General features: G+C 43.7%; 1 protein-coding gene across 1 annotated transcript in view; it reads left to right on the forward strand.

Moving 5' to 3' along the window:
• Nucleotides 1-25,305, forward strand: part of ints6l (integrator complex subunit 6 like) — an 80,639-nt gene extending 55,334 nt beyond the window's left edge. Inside the window, exons 12-18 of the mRNA XM_055644105.1 lie at nt 1,456-1,671; nt 1,828-1,954; nt 4,164-4,306; nt 9,852-10,080; nt 13,785-14,189; nt 17,014-17,107; nt 24,549-25,305. Coding sequence (XP_055500080.1) covers nt 1,456-1,671; nt 1,828-1,954; nt 4,164-4,306; nt 9,852-10,080; nt 13,785-14,189; nt 17,014-17,107; nt 24,549-24,648 — 1,314 coding nt within the window. The 3' untranslated portion in view covers nt 24,649-25,305. The remainder of the gene's footprint in view (nt 1-1,455; nt 1,672-1,827; nt 1,955-4,163; nt 4,307-9,851; nt 10,081-13,784; nt 14,190-17,013; nt 17,108-24,548) is intronic.
• Nucleotides 25,306-26,316: the final 1,011 nt, after the last annotated feature.

Below are 26,316 nucleotides of genomic sequence, written 5' to 3' on the forward strand. Positions count from 1 at the left end.
CAGGAAGGTTGGCGCTGTACGGTGAAAACACAGTGTACGGGGAATACACGGCTGTGAAGCTAAGCGGACATTAACATTACCGGTCCGTTATCCTTGGTTCTGAAAACTACTGCTTATGTTTTTTTTCCCCCAATGAGCCAATGCAATTCACCAGTCAGCACTGGTTACATCCTACGACAACCTTCGACCTCCTGGCGACCCACCTACGGCACGAGAATTCTCATTACTCTCCATGGCGGCTTCATTCTGGTCGCGGCTAATTTTTCAACATGAAGCCGCGACTCGTTCCCAGAATGTAGGAACTCTTCACGACCATGAAGGCGACTCCCCCGCAACTACCCACGAACATGTGGCAACCGCATAGTCTCCTGCAGTTGCCTAAGTGGGACAGGCCCATAAGTATGGATATGAATGGATTGCCTTATGTGGACAGATTGGGTCTATATTCATTCGAGTTTAGAAGAAGGAGAGGTGGTGCAGTTAGTAGAACCACATCTTACGGGACTAGAGACCCAGGTCAAATCCCGACCTTGGGTGGAGCTTGAAGCTTCTTCCTACCACCTTGTGGGTTTTCTCTGGGTGTTCCTATTATCTCCCACATCCAAAGATGTGAAAATTGGCCGCTGTAAATTATTCTTTGTGGGTGATGGTAGAATCTGGGCTGGGAGGGGATGCTGTTGCTGGTAAAGTGGAGAAAATAAAAACATGCGATTATTGTAAATTGGTGTTAATGGTCAGAGCAACTCTTTCTTGGTGTTTAACAGAATATGTGCTATTGTGGAGTAGGGCAGGACCAGAGGTTAACGATATACGAAAGTATTGAAAAATCAAGTAGTGATTACAGATGGAGCAACTTTTTCGAGAGAATAGTGAGAATGAGGAACTTGCTGCCACAACAATAAATGCAGTTGGGGAAAATGAAATCAAAGAAATGTTAGATGAGCAAAGATGGGATTCAAAGATAGCAAAGAAAAATACATAGGCAGCATCTCTGGAGAACATGGATAGGTGATGTATCGGGTCAGAATTCTTCAGAAGATGAGATAAGGCTTGGGTAGAACACATACACTGGCATGAAATCATATTCTGTGTTTTCTTTCGAGCTCTGAATGTAAAATGAAACAGGATCTTAATATTTTCAGGGCAGTCAGTCCTTTGTGAGGAAGAACTATTGGGTTTGATTGATTATTGTATGGGGAGGGGAGAAGGTGTGAGGAGGTGTGAGATTTGCGAAGAGAAAAGAAGGTAACCATGTTCACTTTTGTATGACATGAAAACAAATATTGTTGGAGTGATGTGAATAAGGTAGCAAATGTTTAGTTGCTGCAAAATCTTAACCAAATTCTGCTCACTTGAAACATTAACTGAGTTCTCTTTTCCAAATGCTGCTTGACTGAGTTCTTCCAGCATTCCATTTTTGTTTCAGATTCCAATCTGCAGTTTTATGTGTTTCAGGCCAAAATGGAATCAGATCGTATAATTTCATCTGTTGGCAAAAAGACTCCACAAGAGCTGGGAATCAAAGTTAAGAACCAATCCAGTGTACTGTCTTTGGCACATCGCAAAGATTTTAAGCAACTGCTGCAAGGAATCACAGGGGAAGTGCCTCTCAGGCCCTTGGAGCTGAGCATGAAGGAGTTTGCTGGCTTTCAGATAGCAATCCTAAACAAGGTAAATTAAACTTCCATTTGTTAATGTCTGCAGAAATAGTTTGCTTTTTGTGTTCTGATAGCGACTATTGCATTGTGAAGCATTTTGAGTAAAATTGTAATTGACATTTTGTCTATGAAAATTCTATTTAAACGCGGCCTTGTCTTCAAAACATAGGATGTTAAGCCTCAGACTTACCGGAATGCTTACGACATTCCTCGCCGGAGCCTGTTGGACCAGCTAACTAGAATGAGATCAAATCTACTGAAAACTACGCAGAAATTGATTCAAGGCCAAGACGAAGGTAAGGAAAATGATCCTGGGATAACTCCTAAATCTGTTTTGCACATTGTCAACTGAAAAGGGGGCCAGGTTTGATACAATGTGTTGGAGATGAGTTAAGTGTAAGAAAGAACTGCAGATGCTGATAAAATCAAAGGTAGACACAAAATGCTGGAAAAGATAGAATATAGGCGGAGACAGTATGAAGTGGAAGATCTGGGAGGGGGGAGGGGATGGAGAGAAAGCAAGGGCTATCTGAAGTTATAACATCTCTCACCATCCCCTCCTCCTCCCCTTCCCAGTTCTCCCACTAGTCTTACTATCTATCTTTGTCCCGCCCTTGACATCAGTCTGAAGAAAGGTCTCGACCCGAAACATCGCCTATTCCTTCTCTCCAGAGATGCTGCCTCACCCGCTAAGTTACTCCAGCATTTTTTGTCTACCTTGAAGATGAGTTAATCTGTGTAGAAAATCTGGGTTCAGTCAGTTAAAGGTGATGGGGATGGAGAAAGAAGTGGTGAATGGTGGCACTGAGTATTGCTTTCGTTCATTTGGAGGTAGGTTCCATTGCGTTCAGGTAATATGAAAAAGGAAGTCGGAGCTGGAAATCCTTTGGTGCAGTCAGACAATTAAAAGTTGAAGGAGAGTAGGCTGGTCCCACTGAGCTGGATGCTGGTGGTGCTAGGCAAAACCCAAGAGAATATATCAGAATTGCTCTTATAGCTGTACTGTTTTAACAGTGCTGCTGAAAGCTGTTTCTACATGTTCATTTCCATAACATTGTAAACTCAGTAATAGAATACTTTATAAGCAAAAAAGACTGTCTGCTGCTTTTTGAGCAGGATATTTAATCCAATTTCCTCTCAATAGCATTATTTGATGATTAAGAAACTAGACTAGTAATGCAGAGTAATAATCTGAAGATCTAAATCGTTCCATGATAGGTATGAATTCAAAGTAGGTTTCCTAATTGTACCTGAAGTTGACTCTGACACTCAATTTACTGACCCTGGGTCCTCAAGTCCACCGTGTTTGCTATTTAATTTGTTTATGGTAAATCTTTAAATTAATCTATTCTGTAAATACTTAGCTCTGGCAGTTAGTTGGAGTTAATCACACCAGTGTTAAAACAAATTGATTTTCTCTCTTGCCCAGTTCTGCCGAAAAGCTCTTCAATCAGAAATGTTACCTCAAATGTTGTCTTTCCACAGATGTTGCCTGACCTGATTATTTTCAGCATTTTCAGCTCCGAGTTTCCTCTACTCCAGAGAGAACAACCCCAGCTTCTCCAGTCTAACCTCTCCGCTCAACTCCTTTGTTTTTTGATTTTTGTAGAAACTTCCCATCCTTCCTGAGGTCAAGTCACGAGAAGTGGATGCAGTGTTCCAGTAATGGCATTAATTAATGATCAATGCAGCTTCATCAGAACTTCATGGATTTTTCACTTTTCATCAATTTCTGAACCTTTACTTTACTCGAGATCATTTAAACAGAAAGTGTAGGGAATACTAAGTGTTTCGGGCAGTCCTGCTGTTTCAATATTTTCAATACACATGCCTAGATCTCTAAGCATATATGCCTATGCCTTCATAACAAGAGGATTTCAGTATAGGAGAAGAGATTTCTCTTCTAAATGTTGTGTTGACAATTTAGATTAGCAATATCAGCTTTGGAATCAAAAGCTCAATTTTTTAATATATATCATAATGGGGAAGATAGGTATTGAGTAGGATTATAACAAACTGAAAGATGATATCAATAGTCTGGTAGAATGGGCAAATAGTTTTCAAATAAAATCAACATGGGTAAATGCAAAATACAACATTTTGTTGGAAAGGTGAGGAAGATTACTTCCTATTTGAGGGTGCAAATCCAACACTGTTGTATTAGGTATAACAGCAGAAGCACTGATATTGCCAAGAATTTCACTGGAATATTTCCTGATTCCATAATTGGCTGGTCCAGGTGGCATGAGTCTAACTAGATAAGAGGACACAGTAAACAGTTGCTAATGAAAATATTTTCTTAGGTTTGATGGAGCAAAGGTCCAACTAGTGTCAAAAAGAATAACCTGCAGTTATTCGCAAATCCGGTCTCTGAAAACCTTGTTGTATGTACGAGCTGCAGATTAGTTGGGTTTTGTAAACTGGGGACGATTTGTAAAACACACGCTTTCAAATGTACATGCTGCTATACAAATCGTTATGCAGTTACTGCCACCTTTATTTCAGATTATCTGCACAGCATTCCTGTGGCACAGATGGGCAACTATCAAGAATATTTGAAACTTATGCCCCCTCCTCTTCGTGAGATTGACCCAGACCAACCGAAGCGGCTCCATACGTTCGGGAATCCTTTCAAACAGGACAAGAAGGTATGTGTATGGATGACAAGTTTCTAGTATTGGATGGTTTCTGTCAGACAGAGCAAGTTGAGGGCATGGAATCAAATGTGCTAAGAACCCTAACCAAGTTCATGGACTCTGAGATCCTTTCAAATTTGGGACTGACCAGAGCATTTTAGTATCCTGTGTGAGATAGCTTGTTCTCAGCAGTGACCGCAAGCGGCTCCGAATGTTCCACAATACCAGATACACAATCAGTAGAATTATTCTGTTCAAGATGTGGAATAAGGACAGTGAAAGTCATGGGAGTGTGAGCAAGATGGCTAAAGGCCATCACTGATGGAGGGACTTTGTAGATATATTTCCTTCAGAAATTCCCTTGCAATATTGGTGTGTCCTGACTGTTATTTCATTAAAGAGATTCAAGGATCCAATGTGAGGATCACAACATTCACTTTTTTTTTCAAGTCCTCCATCTGTCTCAGCAAAAGCAAAAGTGGCAGGTGTATGTTGCAAATCTGTTCACCACTCTGACTTGTTCTCGGCACATGTTTGTCCCCTGAATGGCACAGGCCACTCTTCCATTAATGAACCCCATCGCGCACAGCCTGCTTCATTGCTCATTGCAGAAAAACTACCTGAGCAGGTTCCAGACTTGGAATTGTGGGGCCCACTGTGGGTTGGACAACTTGGTTTTTAGATTGTTAGTATCTGAGGATCATTTACTCAAACCCTACGTCCTTTCCTAACTGCGGCTGGCACACCTCTCAAAACAACTGATGCTCAGTCATCCAACCAGCACCCCTAACCCTTCCTTGCCCACCACATCATGATACAAGAAACATTTGTTGTCCTACATCTGATTTAATAAGGTAACAAAAGATTTTCGGGGTGCAGAGAAACTGCAGATACTGAAAACTTGAATAAAAACAATGCTATACAGTACAAAAACAGGCGATTTGACCAAACCTTTCCATGCCAGCCAAGTTGTCTGTAACGGAGCCTATATCCTTCAGCTCTGCCTATCCATAAACCTGTCTGTGTTTTACCTGTTGTAACTGAACCCGCCTCTGACTTCCACTGGCAGTGAGTTGGATGATCAGCAATGATCATATTGAATGGCGGTGCAGGCTCGATGGGCCGAATGGCCTACTCCTGCACCTATTTTCTAGGTTTATGTTTCTATGTTCCGTATATGCACAATCCTCTCTGGGGAAACAAAGTTGCTCCTTGGTTCCCTTTTAAATCTTACCCCTCTCACCTTATATTTAGGCCTATTAGTTTTTGACTCCTTTAAGGAAAACACTGAGACTATGCACGTGATCTATCCCCCTCATGATCTTGTATACCTCTATAAAGCCATCCCTTAACCACCGATGTCCAAGGATAATGGTCCTTGCCCATCCAGCCTACTATAACTCAAATCCACCAGTGTTCATTTCTCATAAATCTGTTTTTGTATCTTTTTCCAGTTTAATTACATCCTTCATAAAACGGGGAAAACAGTACACGGTGCTGATTGTGGCAATACCAATGTCTTGTATAACTGCAGCATGACATCTGAGCTCCTGTACTCAGTAGAAACAAAAAACTGCAGATGTGGCTTATTTAAAAAGAGACAAAGTGCTGGGGTAATTCGGCAGGTCAAGCAGCATCTCTGGAGAACAAGATGGGTAATGTTTTGGACCGGGGTCCCTATTTCAGATGCTGCCGAACCCATTGAGTTATTCTAGCATTTGTCTTTTCCATTTCTCAGTACCCTGACAGATTAAGGCAAGCGTGTCAAATGCCCTTTTCACCACTATTATCTGTCTGCGTTCCCACTTTCAAGAACTCTGTACATGCATCCCAAGGCCTAGCGGATCTACATTACTCCTTGGGGGCATTTACTGTGCAAGTCCTGCCCTGGTTTATATTACTAAAATACAATACCTCGCATCTTAATCACATCCTTCATATAGCAGGGAAACCAGCGCAGTACACGGTGCTCATTGTGCCTATTCACTGGATGTTTGGCCAATTCACTGGATGTTTTCAAGAGAGTTAGATTTAGTTCTTGGGGCTAGCGGAATCAAGGGCTATGGGGAAAAAGCAGGAATGGGGTACTGATTCTGGATGATCAGAATTGATCGTGTTAAATGGTGGTGCTGGCATGAAGGGCCAAATGGCTTACTCCTGCACCTATCTATGTTTCTCACCTCAACCTGCTAGTCCCAGTTGATCAAGTTCTCAGTGAAATCTTCACTGTTCACTATGCCACCAGTTTTAGATTCATCCGCAAATTTACTAACCGTGCCATTCTCATCCAAATTGTTAAGATAAATAACGGACAACAGTGGCACCAGGATCGATCCCGTAGAACACCACTTGTTACAGTCTGAATAACAATTCTCTACTACCACCGAAGGGTCCTAACCCAAAACACCATCTGTCCATTTCCTCTTTGACCTGTTGAGAACCTCCAGCACTTCAGATAAAGAGTAAAAGAGAGGCAAGAGTGGACGGTGGACAGTGGACCGCTGGCAAAAGATGCTGGTGAAGTAGTAATGGGGAATAAAAAAATGGCATTAATTGAATAAGGGTTTTGATAAGTTTTCATAGCAGAAGACACCAGCAACGCACCTGAAATTCAAGAATCAGGGAGCAGAAGTTAGTGTAGTTGCTATTACTAAGGAGAAGGTGGTTGGGAAGATGATAGGCCTGAAGGTGAATAAGTCACCTGGACCAGATGGACTATACCCCAGGGTTCTGTAAGAGATAGCCTAACTATAAGCCGGTTAGCCTGACTTTAGTGGTTGGTAAGATTTTAGAATCCATTCTTAAGGATGAGGTTTCTTCGTACTTAGAAGCACATAACAAAATAGGCTGAAGTCAGTGGATTGGATCCAAGTTTGTGGATGTTGTGAAGATAGGTGGAGGGGCAGCTAGTGTAGAGGAAACAGAGACTCTGCAGAAGGCCTTGATCAGGTTGGGAGAGTTGGCAAAGAAGTGGCAGATGGAATACAGCAAAGCAAAGTGTACAGTCACGCACTTTGATAGTAGAAATAAAGGCGTGGACTATTTTCTAAATGGGGAAAGGATTTAGAAATCGGAGGTGCAAAAGGTCTTGCGAGTGCTGGTGCAGGATTCCCTAAAGGTTAATTTGCAAGTTGAATTGGTAATAAGAAAGACAAACGCAATGTTATCGTTCACTTTGAGAGGACAAGAATACAAAAACAAGGATTTAATGCTGAGGCTTTATAATTCATTGGTCAGACCGTATTTGGATTATTGTGAGCAGTTTTGGGCCCCATATCTGAGGAGGGGTGTGCTGGCATTGGAGATGGTCCAGAAGAGGTTTACAAGATTGATTGAGTTAATGTATGATAAACATTTGACGGCACTCAAAGTCAAAGTCAAAGTATCCTTTATTGTCATTCAGACCTTTCGGTCTGAACAAAATTTTGTTACCTTGCAGTCATACATACAATAAAATAACAAAACACACAATAAACACACATTTAACATCCACCACAGTGAGTTCACCAGACACCACCTCACTGTGATGGAAGGCAAAAGTCTTAAAGTCACTTGGCACTGAGCCTGTACTCGCTGAAGTTTGGAAGGATGAGGGAGATTCTCATTGTGGACGGTTCCACAAGTAGGAAAATCTAGGACCAAAGGGCACAGCCTCAATAAAAGGTGTAACATTGGAAAGGAGTGCGGAAGAATTTCTTTAGTCAAAGTGTCGTGAATGTGTTGAATTAATTGCCACCAACTGCTATGGAGGCCAAGTCATCGGGTATTTTTAAAGCGGAGATTGACAAATTCATAATTAGTAAAGGTGTTCGCAGTTATGGGGAGGGGTGGCAGGAAAATGGGGCTGAGAGGGAAAGATAGGTCGGCCTCGATTGAATGCCGGAGTAGACTCTGGGCCGAATGGCCTAATTCTGCTCCTATGGTTTATGAGCTTATGATCTTTGCTTTTTGTTCAAGATTCTAGCATCTACAGTTTCTTGTGTGCATCCTACTATCACTATGAAAGTAAGTATGCAGGGACAGCAGGCAGTGAAGAAAGTGAATGGCATGTTGGCCTTTATAACAAGAGGAGTCGAGTATAGGAGCAAAGTTGTACAGAGCCCTAGTGAGACCATACCTGGAATATTGTGTGCATTTTTAGTCCCCTAATTCGAGGAAAGACATTCTTGCTATTGTGGGAGTGCAGCATAGGTTTACAAGGTTAATTCCCGGGATGGCGGGACTGTGATATGCTGAGAGAATGGAGCGGCTGGGCTTGTACACTCTGGAGTTTAGAAGGATGAGAGGGGATCTTATTGAAACATATAAGATTGTTAAGGGTTTGGACACGCTAGAGGCAGGAAACATGTTCCCGATGTTGGGGGAGTCCAGAACCAGGGGTCACAGTTTAAGAATAAGCGGTAAGCCATTTAGAATGGAGACGAGGAAACACTTTTTCTCACAGAGAGTTGTGAGTGTGGAATTCTCTGCCTCGGAGGGCGGTGGAGGCCAGTTCTCTGGATACTTTCAAGGAAGAGCTAGATAGGGCTCTTAAAGATAGGGGAGAAGGCAGGAATGGGGAACTGATTGGGAATGATCACATTGAATGGCGGTGCTGGCTCGAATGGCCTACGCCTGCACCTATTTTCTATGTATCTATGTGTCTATTGTCACTCTGTTTCCTTTTTTCAAACCAGTTTTGTATCCATTCGGAAACCTTGTCCTGGATCTCATGCGGTCTATCACATTCCAGCCTGCCATGCAATTCCTTTCAATGGCCTTACTGAAGTCTATACAATGTCAACCACACCCCCTTGTCCATTTTCATGGTTACCTTTTTAAAAAAAAACTAAATTAAGTTTATGAGACTCAATGTTCTACATACAAAGCCATGGTGACTATTTCTAATCCTTGACTTTCCAAATAATTCTAAATCCTCTCTCTCAGAATCCGCATTCCCACTACTGATTGATTTTAGGTTCACTGGCCTGTCATTCCCAAGCTTTTCCTTGCAGCTTTCCTTTGATAAAGGCATAATATTAGCCATGCTCCGATCTTCAGGCATTTCACTCGTGCCTACTGGCCATGCAAATATCTTTGCCAAGGATCAGTGAGTCCCACCGGAAATTGGAGGAGTAGCACCTCATATTTCACTTGGTTAGTTTACATCCCAGCGGGATGAACATTGACTAACCAATTTCAGGTAGTCCTTGCTTTCTGCCTCCTTCCCCTCCCCATCCCAGCTCTCCCACAGCCCACTGTCTCCGCCTCTTCCTTTCTTCTTCCCGCTCCCCCACCCCCACATCAGTCTGAAGAAGGGTCTCGACCCGAAACACCGCCTATTCCTTTGCTCCATAGATGCTGTCTCGCCCACTGAGTTTCTCCAGCATTTTTGTCTACCTTTGATTTTTCCAGCATCTGCAGTTCTTTCTTAACCAAGATCTTCCCTGTCATCCTAGGATTAATGCGGTTTGAACAAGTTGTAATTCTATTACATACCAGCAGGATAGAGTAAGCATTATATTGTTCTGTTTAATCTCTACAATTGCTATAATTCTGTTTTACTTTCTGTTATAAGGGAATGATGATCGATGAGGCGGATGAGTTTGTTGCAGGCCCACAGAATAAGGTGAAGCGACCTGGAGAACCCAACTCACCAGGATCGCTGAAGAGGAGGCGTAGCATGTCACCGCTGCTGCGACGAACTCCAGCATCACCTGTCATAAATAACATTGGAGGAAAGGGACCTCTGACTGCAGGAGTTCAATCACAGGGCTGCCCTGTCAAGCCTCTGGAAGTCCATAATGGTAAAGCATTAGAAGTGGTGTGGCCAGCCCCTGCTTCCTGCAATCAGTAGGAAATGACCCACATTTGGGGGGGGGGGGGGGGGGGGGGATGTAATGGCAGAGGCAGGTAGATGTTGGATGGAGGTAGACAAAAGAGAAAAAAAAACGAAAGAGAAATGGAGGCAGGTGGTGCCAGTGGAGGGCAGAAGATGGGGGCATCTGCTGGAGATGATGAGCAGCTCAAATGTCTTGATTGTCACTGAAATTGTGACTGATGAATTCACAGGATTATAGCATGGTAGGTTCTATTTTGGACATCTTTATGTAAGAGCAATCCATCTAATCCACTTCCATGGCCTTTCCCTGTCGCTTTCCAAATTGTCGTCTTTCAGACACTACGGCCTTTTTGAATGTCCAATGGAATCCACCTTCTAGTGGATTCTTGGCCCCAATTAAATGTGATGTACAAAAAATGTTACTTTTGGAGATGCAGGAAATTGCTGTTGCTGGAATCCTGAGCAAAAATAATGTGCTGGGGAAACTCAGCGGGTCAGGCAACATCTGTGGAAGGAATGAACAGAAGAGGTTTGGTGTCAGGATTCTATTTTAGACTCTATATCCATTCCTGAAGGGCCCTAACCTGAAACGTTGTCTGTTCATGCCGAACTTCCTAAGCCTTCTAAGAAAGCAGGTGTGCTTTCTCAATGGGTGTGCTTTCTCACCTGTTGCTTCGACACGAGTGATCCAGACCAGGTTGCTAGGGATATTTACTCCTAGGAACTTGAAGTTTTCAACCATCTCTACTTTGATCGTCTCAATATTTGGTGGGGTATGTGTACTGCTTCACTTCCTGAATTCGATCATTATCTTCTTTGTTTTGTGACATTGAGAGAAAGGTGGTTGTTTTTGCAAGGTATTCATTCTCCTTCCTGTACTCTATCTCGTCATTATTTGATATCTCACCCACTCCCGTGATGTTGTCCGCAAATTTATACATTGAGTTGGATTTGTACTTGCCCCCACGGTCGTGGGTGTATAAGCAGTAAACAAACATGCTGAGAACACATCCTTGCGGAGCACCAGTGTTGAGCTTTATCGTAGAGGATGATTTGTAACTTATCTTCACTGATTGTGGTTTGTAGGTCAGGAAGTTGAGGATCCAGTTGCAGAGATGTGCTGATTCTAAATTCCATGAGTTTGGAGATGAGCTTGGATGGGATAAGCAGAGCTGTAGCCTGGGAATAGAAGTCTGACATAGGTGTCTCTTATCCAGTTGTTTCAGGGGTGAGTGTAGGGCCAGGGAGATGGCATTGGCCGTGGAACTGTTGTGGCAGTAGGCGAACTGCAGTGGTTCTAGGTTGCTTAGTAGACTGTATTTAATGCGTTCCATAACTAGCCTTTCAAAACACTTCATGATGGTGGATGTAAAGGCAACTGGACAGTAGTTGTTAAAGCATGAGGTCTTGCTTTTTTTTTCAGCACTGGGATGATAATGGTCTTTAAGCATGTGTGTACCTCAGCATGGAATAGGGAGAGATTTAAGAGGTCTGTGAATGCTCCTAGTTGCTCCGGGCATCTTCTGATGTCACGGCCAGGGACTCCGTTCGGGCCAATCGGACCAGTTGCTTTCCCAGGATTTTCCCTCAGGAAGGCTGATTTAACAATGATGCTGGGAAGAGGCACACTTGAGTCTGATGGATAGACACAGAAGGGTCTCGACCAGAAACGTCACCACTTTTCTCCAGAGATGCTTCCCAAACCGCTGAGTTACTCCAGCAATTTCTGTCTATCTTTGGTGCATAAGGTACACCAAAGGGTAAGCTTTGCTTATCAGGTCGGGGGGAGTTCCCCCCCTCCGCCATGGGTACCATGTAATCCCATGTTACCTGCTCCATGGTCGGATAGTCACCAACTAAACCGTCTCCCCCCACCTGGTTTTCCAAGTGAGGAGGGGGCTGTGGACCCCCAGCAGGACAAATAAACATGACCTGTCAAAGGGTGGATTCGCTTCTAACGAGCCAACGGCCATCCACACCAGTAGACGTTGCGATCGCTGTCGTACATGGCATTGTAAGGAATGATGATAAAGCACATACACCAAATTCCTATACTTCCAGCGGCGGAAGTCCTCTGGAACTGGAGGACAGAGATGTGATCATCATTGTTCCGTCATCGTTCCCATCGGAAACCCGCACCACTGCGTCGGTACTGTTTTCACCGATTAATAAATTTGGTGTAAACCAGCATTAGGAATCTACAGTTCCTTCCTACAACTTGAATCTGATGGGATGGATGTCATCATCCTGTTGTCCTTCTACTCAAAGCATTTAGTTCATCCGATGGGGCTGCACTATCACCAGTGGTGTTGCCTGACTTCGATATAGTATTCAGACATTGCCACTTTTTGTGGGTGTCCAAATGATTATACTGGGAATCAAGTTTGCCCGTTTCTCTTGGCATTCTTTATGGCTTTGTGAAGATCATACTGAGCTTTCTTGTACCGCTAGGGAGCGTTTGACTTGTATGCACGCAGTGGTCCAGGCCTTCACCTGGGAGTGTATCTCGTTGTTCATCCATAGTTGGGGAACACTTGGGTTGTCTTCAGCATGTGTGCCTCTATGCACTTGTTGATGAAGTCAGTCACGCCAGTGACATACTCATTCAAGTTGGCTACAGGATTCCTAAATAAGTAAAGGATGTCATCCTTGTCCGCCGACCAATATTATCTGTATCTGATCCTGTGGAGGATTCCTAAATATGGAAAGGATATCACCCGTGTCTGCTGACTATAGTAGTAGGCCTCCCCTCGGTCATGACTGATTATGGATGATGTATCCTGGTCTGATGCAACCCTGGGCGATGTCATATAGAGGACAGGCTGTTGCCCATGCAGCACATCCCCCCTTCTCCACATCGCTGATCGATCCAAAGGAACAGCAGGGCCGTTACAGTTTGGCACCAGCATCGTCGCAGGAACTGCCAGAACGAGGTTGTAGACAACGACAAACTGCCTTAGGGGCTCCAACTCCGGATTTTCTTGAGGTTTACTCCTGGAGCCTTTTCCATTACTGGATATGGCCACAAGGCAGTGGAGGTTTTAAATCAGAGTTTTCCCTCTCCTAGGTGGACTGCCTTCCCAGGCTGACAAGCCCCATCTGCCTGAGACTCGTGGGGGTGGCAGCGTCTACCTTCGTGTGCAGGTCTATAGCACCTGTCCACTGCCCACACTAATATTACCTGTACCTGATCCTCCTGCTTCAGTGTTTGTAGGGAGGGAGAAGAAGTACAACTAAGTGATTAGATTTCCTAAAATGGGGCCGAGGAGCAGAGCTATAGGTGTTTTGTATTGATGCGTAGCAGTGTTTTCTGGCCCTGGTAGGACAAGAATCATGCTGATAGTACTTTGGTAGTACACCCCTGGGGTTGGCTTCATTGAAGTCTCTGGCTACAATGACTGGAGCTTTGGTGTGTTTTGTCTCAAGTCTTGATAGTATGTACTCTTATGAACTGTTGGTGCTGACATCTTGTGGTAGGAGTTTAATACAGGAAACTGTATGAATGTAAAAGATTAGCAATGATATTACTAAATAGCAGGCAGGAGGAGACAAATAACTTACTCCTCACATTTTATAGCAAAATAAGAATGCTCATTAATAAATAACATTAAAACCACTGTACATAGAAATGCTGACATTGTTCAATAGCTTTTATTCTTTTACATTCAGATATGAACAGTGTTGCAACCGATGAAATAAGCGCAGAGAAGGATGTGTGGCAATCATTAGATAAATCCATTGGAGAAACAGTGGAACCGGCTCCAGCAGAAGGAGCTGCTTCAACATCTATTCACACAGCACCAGATGTCCTGCTGCCCAGTGACTTTCAGCTTGATGCACAACTCAATCATGTGGCTGAGGATATACTTGATCATCAACTTGGGCTGGATGTTGTAATGAATGACTCCTTGGAGAGCCCATCGGAAACTGATAATGAAGAAGATGTGACACTGGAAAGCAGCCCAGGCATATCCTTGCCTGCCTCTGATGGCATGCAAGATCAGCCCGTGGTAGAAGGGACTAATGCAGAGCTCAGGATCAAAGTCATAAAGGAGATTCGCAAGCCAGGGAGAAGTAAGTTTATCTTACAGCTGCTTATTAAGCTGAGTGAAAATATGTGAAGAGTATGAAGCTATATCAAAATCTCTTGACTAGGATCTCTATTTGTTTCCACAAAATATTTGATGGGTTACGGAAAATGCTTTAAACTGGGAATTAATGCCAGTCAAATTAAGAAGCTGCTGCAAGAAACTAAAACAAAATAACCAACAAAATAGAAAGTGCTGAAGGGACTCAGCAAATCAGGCAGCGTTTGCGAAGGGAAATGGAAATTGGATATTTTGGGTTGAGACCCTTCATCTGGCCATCTTCCTCTACAGATGTTGTCTGACTTGCAAAGTTCCTTGAGCAATTTGCTTTTTTTTGCTCCAGATTGCAGCATCTACAATGTTTTAAAACAACTGGATCAAAAGGTACAGATATCCATATTATAACATCTATATGACTACCTGAAGCATGTGGACAAATCTCCAGAAAAATGATACAACAAAATGTTGACTCCTACACATTGAGAAATAGGAAACAGTGAAAGTACTTTAACATAGAAACACAGAAAATAGGTGCAGGAGTAGGCCATTCAGCTCTTCGAGCCATTCAATCTGATCATCCAAAATTAGTGCCCCGTTTCTGTTTTCTCCCCATTCCCATGATTCTGTTAGCCCTTGGAGCTCTATCTAATTCTCTCTTGAATACATCCAATGAATTGGCCTCCACGACCTTCTGTGGCAGAGAATTCCAGATTCACAACTCTGGGTAAAAACGTTTTTCCTCATCTGAGTCCAAAATGGTCTACCCCTTATTCTTAAACTGTGACTGGTTCCCAACATAAGGAACATTTTTCCTGCAACCTCTATAAAATCCCCTTGCATCCTTCTAAATTCCAGTGAATATTAGCCCAGTCGATCCATTCCTTAATACACTGAACACTGTCAATCAGATTCTTCCTCCCATTCTTGACCATTTTATTGTCACTCAGTTTGATCATCATTGTTCATCATAACCAGCAGGATTATTTCAGATTGGTTATCTATTGTTCCGGATGTCCTATACCAACAGTATAGGTGTTAGGTAGACACAGAATGCTGGAGTAATTCAGTGGGACAGGCAGCATCTCTGGAGAGAAGGAATGTGTGATGTTTTGGGTCGAGACCCTTCACCCATTCCATCTCTCCAGAGATGCTGCCACTGAGTTACTCCAGCATTTTGTATCTACCTTCGATTTAAACCAGCATCTGCAGTTCTTTCCTGCACAGTACAGGTGTCGACCAATTGCACAATCCACTTGTGATTATGTGGTACACTACTGTTAGAAACATAGAAACTAGGTCCAGGAGTAGGCCATTCGGCCCTTCGAGCCTGCACCGCCATTCAATATGATCATGGCTGATCTTCCAACTCAGTATCCTGTACCTGCCTTCTCTCCATACCTCCTGATACCTTGAGCCACAAGGGCCACATCTAACTCCCTCTTAATATAGCCAATGAACTGGCCTCAACCACCTTCTGTGGCAGAGAATTCCAGAGATTCACCACTCTCTGTGTGAAAAATATTTTTCTCATCTCGGTCCTAAAAGATTTCCCCCTTATCCTTAAACTGTGACCCCTTGTTCTGGACTTCCCCAACTTCGGGAACAATCTTCCTGCATCTAGCCTGTCCAACCCCTTAAGAATTTTGTAAGTTTCTATAAAATCCCCCCACAATCTTCTAAATTCTAGCGAGTACAAGCCGAGGGGTTTGATAGGCAGATTGCTGTGAAGGGGAAAGAAGGAGAAAGCAGGGACTACCTGAAATTGGAGAGGTCAGTGTTCATACCGCTGAGGTGTAAACTACTCAAGCGAAAATAGGAGGTGCTGCTCCTCCAATTTACGGTGGGCCTCACTCTGGCCATGGAGGAGGCTCAGGACAGAAAGGTCGGATTCAGAATGGGACGGGGGGTTAAAGTACTGAGCCACTGGGAGATCAGGTAAATCAAGATAAATGTCATGTGGTTTTTGTAGAAATTACACTTTTGTTTAGTTTATCAGAAATGAACTGACTAAACCCAAGAGAAAATCCAATTACAAATGAATATTTTTACCATGATCTTTTAAGATAATAAATATGAATACAGAACAGGTATGTGACACCAAATCTAAATACAAATCAGGAGGAGTTGGCAGTCAGCCCTTTGATCCTGATCAGCTATTTAGTTAGATCATGGCTGATCTTACTGCTAATGTTTATTATTTTGCAAGTTGCTCATATAATACTTTAAAAAACACCTTGTGAAAAGTTGCCCTTTTGAATCAATTGGTGAGAATTGTTGTAGAAACAGGTAAAGTTCTGTGGCTAGATATTATGTTCTCTCCAGCAAACACTGGCCAAGCTGCCATTGTTTTCAATGTGAATGGTGCTTATGCAGCTGTGTTGTATATAAAAGAGGGGAAAAGATGATAAGAAGAAAGTTTTGCACGTGGCAAAAACGTTTTAATTGATACTTATTAATTAAACTGATGTTTAACCAAGTTTCATACATTCATTTTTGTGGAAAAAGCTTTTGCTTCCTATCATAGTCGATCAATCCACCAGATCCATGCGGCTTCCAGCACAGCAATCCCGAACAAGGGTCTTGACCCGAAACATCACCCATTCTTCTCTCCAACGCCTGTCCCGCTGAGTTGCTCCAGCATTTTGTGTATACCATCAGTTCCATTCCTCTTCTACTTATTTCCCTGTTGCTCTAATTTATTCTCATACACCCATTAAGTCCCCTTTGATCCTTGCCTACAGCAAGGGGTTATTTACAGAAGCCGGTTAATCTACCTGCTTTCAAACTCATTAACTGTTCTTTAATTCCAGATTATGACAGACTCTTCAGATTATTGGAGGACATACAAGGGTCTACAGAAATTCAGCGGAATTTTATTCTGAATACTATCAAAGAAGCTGCCAGGTATGTGTTTGTGCGTCTTGAGACATTCATTAACTCAAATCCATACCTCTCTGAAAATGGAGGCAGAGATAGAGAAGGTTGTTAAAAGGACATTTGGTTTGCTCGCCTTCATAAATTGAGGCATTGAGCAGAATGGTTGGGGCATGTTCCAACTGCACAAAACATTAACTACAATACACTTAGTGTATTGTATACAGTTCTGGTTACCACACTGGAGGAAGAACGGTACCAATAGAGAAGGTGCAAAAGTGATTCACCTGGGCTGAAGTTATAAGGAGTGATTGGATAGGCTGTGTTTACTCTCACTGGGCCTTAAGAGGATAAGGGATGCCTAATGGAGGATCATAAAAATATGAGATTAAAAAAGTATTTTTTTCCCCCTAAGGCAAGGGAGTCTAAAAGTAGAGGATAAATATTTAAGTTGAGAGAGGAGAATTTTTGCAAAGAGTGGTGGGTGCCTGGAACACGCTGCCAGGGTTGATAGTGAAAGCAAAGCAATACGATAGTTGTGTTTAAGAGGCTTTTAGATAGGCAAATGAATATGCACGGAATGGAGGGATATAAACCGCATGCAGGCAGAATGGATTCATGTAAGTATGCATCACTGGCCAAAGGTCATGCTCCTGTGCTGCTCTACATTCTCGTGGACTACTGCAGGGATCAGTTCTTCACCCATAATTGTTTACTATTTACATTAATGAGCTGGAGGAAAGAATATGTAAGGTATGATGATAGGAATCATTATTGGAAGGGCATGTATTGATAAATGATACTACGATTCTGCAATGTGATGCAGATTATGTGAGTGGACACATATATACGCACACACACACACCCCCCCCCCCCCCCCCCCCCCCCCCTGCACACACACTAACCACCCCCATTGATATATTAATATTATTCATTCACTCATTTTACCTCATGCCTATCCACTCATGCATAGCCCCCAACTTGCAGGCATGGCTAGAGATGGAGGGAGGGCACAGAGAGTGGAGGGACAGAGGCACAGAGAGGGACACGGAGGCACAGAGAGGGACACGGAGGCACAGAGAGGGACACGGAGGCACAGAGAGGGACACGGGGGCACAGAGAGGGACACGGGGGCACAGAGAGGGACACGGGGGCACAGAGAGGGGACACGGGGGCACAGAGAGAGGACACGGAGGCACAGAGAGGGACACGGAGGCACAGAGAGGGACACGGAGGCACAGAGAGGGACACGGAGGCACAGAGAGGGACACGGGGGCACAGAGAGGGACACGGGGGCACAGAGAGGGACACGGGGGCACAGAGAGGGAGACGGGGGCACAGAGAGGGACTCGGGGGCACAGAGAGGGACACGGGGGCACAGAGAGGGACACGGGGGCACAGAGAAGGGCACAGTGGCACAGAGGCAGGGGAGCTTGCTGCCTTTTGGAGCTGGGGTTTCCGGGTGTCCGCTGCCTTGTGGAGTTGGGATTTCCAATTTGCGGCGACTTTTGAGCGGGCGGCCCTGCTGCTGCGAGCAGGCGGATGGTCAAAAGCAGCGGTGGGCCGGCCGATCGTGGCTTCCGCGAGGAGAAGCCCACCCACCCGCATGACAAACGATCGGGTGGGGGAGACGGAGAGGAGGTCATCCCCCGTGACGGCCAGAGATCTCCAGGTGGGATCGTGCAACTCCCTGGTTAACTTGTACCTTCCTACCCAAATCACCCCCTCCCCAGGTACCTTCCCCTGCAACCGCAGGAGATGCAACACCTGTCCCGAAACCTTCTCCCTTGGCTCTGTCCAGGGATCCCGACAGTCCTTTCAGGTGAGGCAGAGGTTCACTTGCACCTCCTCCAACCTAATCCACTGTATCCGTTGTTCAAGGTGTGGACTCGGCGAGACCAAATGTAGACTGGACGAATGTTTTGGTGAACACCTTCGCTCAGTCCACCTGGACCTGCCTGATCTCCCGTTTGCCACACACTTTAATACCCCTTCCCATTCCCTCACTGACATTTCTGTCCTGGGCCTCCTCCATTGTCAGAGTGAGGCCAAATGCAAGTTGGAGGAACAGCATCTCATATTTTGCTTGGGCAGCTTACAACCCAGTGGTATGAATATTGATTTCTCTAATTAGCATCTCCTCTCGCTCCATCCCTCCCCCACCCAAGTCGTCTTGTTGAGTCTCATTGTCTGTGCTTGTTTTCACCTAGCATTCAGATAACAATTACCTTTCCGGCTGGTGCTGACGATGGCTGCCACGGTGTACTGTTCCTTGCTGTTTTGTATGTGTTTGTTCGTTTGTGTAATGTGTGAAAACCCCACAAAGATCACTTTCACGAGAGAGCTAGTCATTAACATCAGACAAACGGTACTTCCAAACATCGTGCCGGATTTCTCTCACTCGCTGGATTATTTGGACATGGGCTGTGGCTGTGTTCAAGGTTTTGAGATGGAGGAGGACTCGTGGGAAGCGCTCTGGAGTACTCGCCCGACTCCGGCGACGAGCATTATGCACACCGCTCCCGAGTATATTCTTTGCAAATCCATGTTCCCTCAACAACAAAGTGGACGAATTACAACTCCTGTGCCAGACAAACAAGGACTTCTCTTGAGCCGTTGCCCTGTGCTTCACCGAGACCTGGCTGTGTGAGTCGACCCCGGACAATGCGCTGCAACTGACTGGCTTTCAACTACATAGAGGGGACCGCGAAGCAGAGGCAGCGGGAAAATCAAGAGACGGTGGAATACTAACCTTCTATACTAACCATTACTCTACTAACTGGTGCAGCGACATCACGGTATTGTCTAACTTCTGTTCTCCTATCTAAAATCCTTCTTTATAAACTGCAAACCCTTTTATTCTCTGAGAGAATTTACCTCTTTTATTCTCGCTGGAGTTTCCATTTTTGTTCCACAACCTTTGTGTGGTTTGGGGCTGGCCATAGAGTACAATCTGTGGTGGTAAATCTGTGGAATTCATTGTCACTGAAAGATGTAGAGGCCAAATCAATGGATATTATTAAGGGGGAGATAAGACCCAGATTGTTGATTAGGTGGTAGAAATGTGTCATCCTCTATACCAATCTGCACGGGAGCACCTCAAGGCTGCGTGCTCAGTCCCCTGCTGTACTCTATACTCATGACTGCATAGCCGGACATGGTGCAAACTCCATCATCAAGTTCGCCAACGACACCACTGTTGTGGGACGTATCACTGATGGGGACGAGTTAGAGTATAGAAGTGAGATCGATCGATTGACCAAATGGTGCCAGCTCTCAACACCAGCAAAACCAAGGAACTGATTGTGGACTTTGGAAGGGGTAGGATGGGGATCCACAGTCCTGTTTATATGGTGGAAAGGGTCAAGAACTTCAAATTCCTGGGCGTGCATATTTCCGAAGATCTCTCCTGGTCCCAGAACACTGATACAATTATAAAGAAAGCACATCAGCGCCTCTACTTCCTGAGAAGATTACGGAGTGTCGGTTTGTCAAGGAGGACTCTTTCGAACTTCTACAGGTGCACAGTAGAGAGCATGCTGACCGGTTGCATCGTGGCTTGGTTCGGCAACTTGAGCGTCCAGGAGCGGAAAAAGCTGCAAAAAGTTGTAAACACTGCCCAGTCCATCATCGGCTCTGACCTCCCCACCATCGAGGCAATCTATTGCAGTCACTGCCTCAAAAAGGCTGCCAACATCATCAAGGACCCACATTGTCCTGGCCACACACTCATCTCTCCACTGACATCGGATAGAAGGTACAGGAGCCTGAAATCTGCAACATCCAGGTTCAGGAACAGCTGCTTCCCCACAGCCATCAGACTATTAAACACAACTTCAATCAAACTCTGAACTATAACAGCCCATTGCACTTTATCTGTTTATTTATGTGTGTGTATATATATTCTATGGTATATGGACACACGACCTGTTCTGTATTTATGCCTACAATATTCTGTTTTGCTGCAGCAAGCAACAATTTCATTGTCCTATCTGGGACACGTGACAATAAACTCTCTTGACTTGACTTGTACACATGTTAGGGGTTATGGGGAGAAGGCAGGAGTATGGGGTTGAGAGGGAGAGATAGATCAGCCATGATTGAACAAGAGTAGAATTGATCAGCTGAGTGACCTAACTGTGATCCTCTCATTTACAAACATATGCTCTGCCGGTTTCCCAGAGGGCCTTATTCAGCACTAGCTTCCATTTACATTTGCAAATTGGTGTTTTCAGGAGGCATTTGAAAGTGTCATTATCCAGATCTGAGCATCCGACCACGCCAGTTACCATGTTTCTCCAATTTCTCAACGATGTGTTCTCTGAAATCATCCTTCCCATAAGACCCAGACCCTGCACTCTTGATCTTAATCCTAGAAAACCAATTGATCGCTCACGTCAGCTAATATTATGGGCAGTATTAACTCCCTCCAAATTTATCATCACTTTTTCCAAAAAATGGACCTTTGTGACATATTTTAATCTTTGTTTACTGCCATCCCATTTCCTTTCCTTTCCAATATTGAGCCCACAATATATTGTAACCAAGTTCTTGTTCACCCTGTTCAGAATCCTTGTTCGAATCCCTCCCATCAGGTTTTTGACACTGCAATAAAAAGAAATGTTTGTTCAAAGTCATTCATAGCACGATATATACACCCTTGAAAAATAATGACCACCTCAGCTAACTAAGGAGGTTAAGACCAGTATCAGTTTGAAGGAAGAGGGCTTATAATGTGAAAATTAGTGGTATGTTTCAGGATTGGGAACATTTTCAAAACCAACAAAATATGACAAAAAGAAAATAGATCAATATTAGAAAGAAATTTAAAAATTGGCCGACTTTCTGACTGTCAGAGGAGAAAAGAAATGCTGAACCAAGTGATTACTCGACAGGCTTGATGGCTGCTTCCCCTGGTTTTGAAGAAAATGGCTGCAGTGAATCAGGAATGTGTTAGTTGTGCGATTTCAAATGTTCCTTAGATTCTGGAGTGATCCCAGCATTTTGGGAAAACATAATTTAATGGTGGTAGTCAAGGAAGGATGCAGACAGAGCATTCTGTCTCCAACTTAACAGCTGACATTGGGAACATTCTAGAATATGTTTGAGGGAGCAATAAAAATCATCTTGAAATGAAGCAGACTTTTTTGTGGTTTTATGAACATATTCGATGCCAGAGCAGACTCGAGGGCCTGTTGCTTCTTTTTCTGATGTTATGATAAAGATCCTTTAATTGTGCCCCTGGAATTTTGCTATTTTAACTTGAGTTCTTGAATTCCTACTTTCAATCTTTTTCCTCTCCCTTTCTCTATCTCTCTCTTAACTATTTGTATATCCGCTGTAATTTTATGCATTAAAAACCGAAAATGCAAGAGTACTCAGTGAAGATAGACACAAAATGCTGGAGTAACTCAGCGGGACAGGCATCATCTCTGGAGAGGAGGAATGGGTGACGTTTCAGGTCGAGCCTTCAGACTGATGTCGGAAGAGGGAGATACATAGATAAGGAAGTGTAAGGTGTGAAAACCAGACGTGGAATGAAGATCAAGGAAAATGTAGAATAGATCATTGTTAACTGGGACAAGTTAACAACAAAGCAAACAAAGATAAAATGTTCGAGAAGGAACTGCAGATGCTGGAAGATCGAAGGTACACAAAAATGCTGGAGAAACTCAGCGGGTGCAGCAGCATCTATGGAGCGAAGGAAATAGGTGACGTTTAGGGCCGAAACCCTTCTTCAGACTGATGGGAGATGGGGGGGAGAAGGAAGGAAAAGGGGAGGAGGAGGAGCCCGAGGGTGGGGGATGGGAGGAGACAGCTCGAGGGTTAAGGAAGGGGAGGAGACAGCAAGGGCTAGCAAAATGTAGTCGGAGACAGTAAGACTGATCGGATAACTGGGAGGGTGAGAGATGGAGAAAGAGGGAAAGCAAGGGTTCTTGAAATTAGAGAAGTCATTGTTCATATCACTGGGGTGTAAGCTGCTGAAGCAAAATATGACATGCTTTTCCTCCAATTTGTGCTGGGCCTCACTCTGCCAATGGAGGAGTGATCAGTATGGACAGAAAGGTCAGTATGGGAGTGGGGAATTAAAGTGTTTAGCAGCCGGGAGATCAGGTAGGTTTAGGCTGAATGAGCGGAGGTGTTCAGTGAAACGATCGCCAAACCTGCACTTGACCTCGCTGATATATAGGAGTCTACACCTGGAACAGCGGATACAGTAGATGAGGATGAAGGAAGTACAAGTGAACCTCTGTCTCATCTGAAAAGACTGCCGGGGTTCTTAGATAGCGTCGAGGGGGGAGGTATATGAACAGATGTTGCATCTCCTGCGGTTGCAGGAGAAAGCACCGAGGGATGGGGTGGTTTGGGTGGGAAGGGGACGAATTGACCGGAGAGTTGCGGAGGGAAGTCTATGCGGAAAGGGGTGACGATGGGAAGATGTGGCTAGTGGTGGTATCCCGTTGGAGCAGGCGAAAATGGCAGAGCATTGTGTGTTGTATGCAACGGCTGATGAAGTAGAAGGTGAGGACTAGGGGACTCGGTCCCTGTTACGACTGGGGAGAGGAGAAGCAAGTGCAAAGCTGTGGGATATCGAGGAGTGGGAGGAGTCGAAGGAGGGTTGTTGCTGTGTGGAGTAGAGGGAAATTGTCTGGTTCTGCAGCCGAGGAAGAAACAGTGGGCTTTAAGATCTTCCTGGTGGGGGAGTGAGGTGTTGAGTAACTGAACATCCATAGTAAAGATGAAGTAGTGGGGGCCTGGAAAACAGAAGTAATTGAAGAGACGAAGGGCGTGTGAGGTGCCCTGGACATAAGTCGGGAGAGATTGGACCAGCGGGGCGGGGATAGGATGGAGTCGAGGACCAGGGGGAATAGTCGAAGTGGTCACACAGAAAGAAATCTGAGTTACCACGTCAGCTCGATGAACCTTCATCAAATTTGTTTTATTTCAGATTCGTCAGGATTTCTGTTTTAATAGCCTGGGTCTTGTGGGCAGGATGAATTCAGAGAACACATGGTTGAGAAAGCAGATAAATTGGAGAAATATGGTAACGGGTAGTTGGATGCTCGGGTTTGGTTAATGGGCTAGGTAATGGCACTGTCAAATGCCTTCTGAGAATTTAGATATATAACACCTATTTGCAAATGCTAAAATTTGAGCTACTGTTGAATAAGGCCCTCTGGGAAACTGGCAGAACAGAAGTTCATAAGTTATCTCTGATAATCAGTTATCTCTAACCTGTCTCTCCAGATATCTCTCTCCACTGATATGTCTGATCCACTGGGTATTTCCAGCATACTGTATTCTGTTTTTAATTTAGATTATATTAATTACAGCAGATAATCTTGCAAATTGAGTGAGATTTTGTTTAATACTTTTTGAATGACCAGACATTTAGCTGAACGTAACATGAACCATACAAATTTGTTTGACTGGTTAAAAGGTAAAACTTGCTTTTATTTTTGTTCCCCAGATTTAAAAGACGCGTTTTAATCCAGCAACTAGAAAGAGTACTGGACGATGTTACTTCAAGATCTCTGGCAGGACAGATAAACCACATCAACAATAGTTAGCTGAAATGCAGGGCTGAAGACAATTTGCTACCCTGTCATACTGAATGGTCCTGTCTGATCCTGGCACCCCACTGGGGAGTGGGTGTGTGGAGCAGAGTCCCTTGACTGGTTGAAGAGCTTTGCCAATACTGTGGGAGCAGTTGCTTTTGGAGGTGGATGTGGTGAACGTGAATGATAGCAGTAAGAAATTCTGCTGTAATATTTCACCTTTGTTCACCCTGTCATTCAAGCTGACCCTGAGGCTTGTCTTTCCCATAGTTCAGACACGGTGCCTCCTTTAACACTTGATCCATGCACTGGTGGATAGGGAAGACAATGTTTTTTTTTAAAATAAAAAAACAAAACAAAAGTGAAATATTTGGAGGAAACCAACTACCTCAGACTCACTCTACCATTTTGTAGATAGTTGACATGTGGCCAATTCCTTCCCTGCCTTGCCTCAGCCCCTGAGGAAGGCACTGCCTGCTGCCAGGACTTTACACTGTGGAAGCCCTGAAGTGGATACGGGGGTATTGATTGACCTTTTTTATTGTTCATATAAGAGAAATTATTTTTGGATTACATTGTTACAGATTAAAACACCAAATTGTCATATTTTAAAGTGTGAAATAACTTTTGTAACTTATCTATTGAAAATAAATACAGTTTATCATGGAATTTTGTACTTAGATGTGAAAATATGTATCTAAATCATTTTTGGATGGCACTTTCTACAGTTGTAGGACATCCATTTGAATCTAATTAATAACAAAGATGCCTTTCAATTATTGTGGAATTATCTTTATTTTTTGAAAAATCTTTCTCAGCAAAAAAATTGCTTTCCTCTTTAAATATTAAGTTGTGAATGCTGGAAGTCTGGGCTATGTACTTCTATAAGATTTGTAGATAATATATATTTAAAACACTGTAGCACATTTTGCTGAAAGCATGAACTTGTGATATTCACATCCTTGCTCGACGTGTAACATTTTTCTGTGGCTCATTATTTCAAACAATATTTTTGGTTAAAATATTTTGGACAGATTTATTTTAATTGCATTTAATAGAGATATAATTTGAACAAACAAATCTTTATATATGGTTAGATTTGTATTTTCTATTTGGATTCACCAAGATAGAGTACAAATGAAAGTTCTTAAGTTGTAGGAGCATATTTGGCCCCTCAAGTTTACTCCACCATTCGATTCATGTTATAGCAGAATTAGGCTATTCAGCTAATTAAACCTACTCCACCATTCAATCATGGCTTTCCCTCTCAACCCCATTTTCCTCCCTTCTACCGTTGGCACCTTTACTAATCAAGAACCTATCAATAAAAATACTGCTTTTAAAAATACCCAGCCTTCTGTGGCAATAAATTCTACAGATTCACTAAAGAAATTCTCCCTCATCTACTTTCTAAAGGTTAATCCTTTTATTCTAAGGCTGTGCCCTCTAATCCTGGTCTCTCCCACTAATGGAAACATTCTCTCCACATCCACTCTATCCATGTATTTCATTGTGCAATGTTTTAATGAGATCTCCCTCATTCTTCTGAACTCCAGCGAGTACAGGCCCAGAGTTGTCAAACATACGTTAACCCAATTATTCCCAGGATCATTCTCCATGCTAGTATCTTCCCTCTAGTACCAAGGACTCGCATCATCTATAACAGCCTCACGTGCGGCA

This window comes from Leucoraja erinacea, chromosome 12 (genome assembly GCF_028641065.1).
Source record: "Leucoraja erinacea ecotype New England chromosome 12, Leri_hhj_1, whole genome shotgun sequence".
In the NCBI taxonomy this organism is placed as follows: Eukaryota; Metazoa; Chordata; class Chondrichthyes; order Rajiformes; family Rajidae; genus Leucoraja; species Leucoraja erinaceus.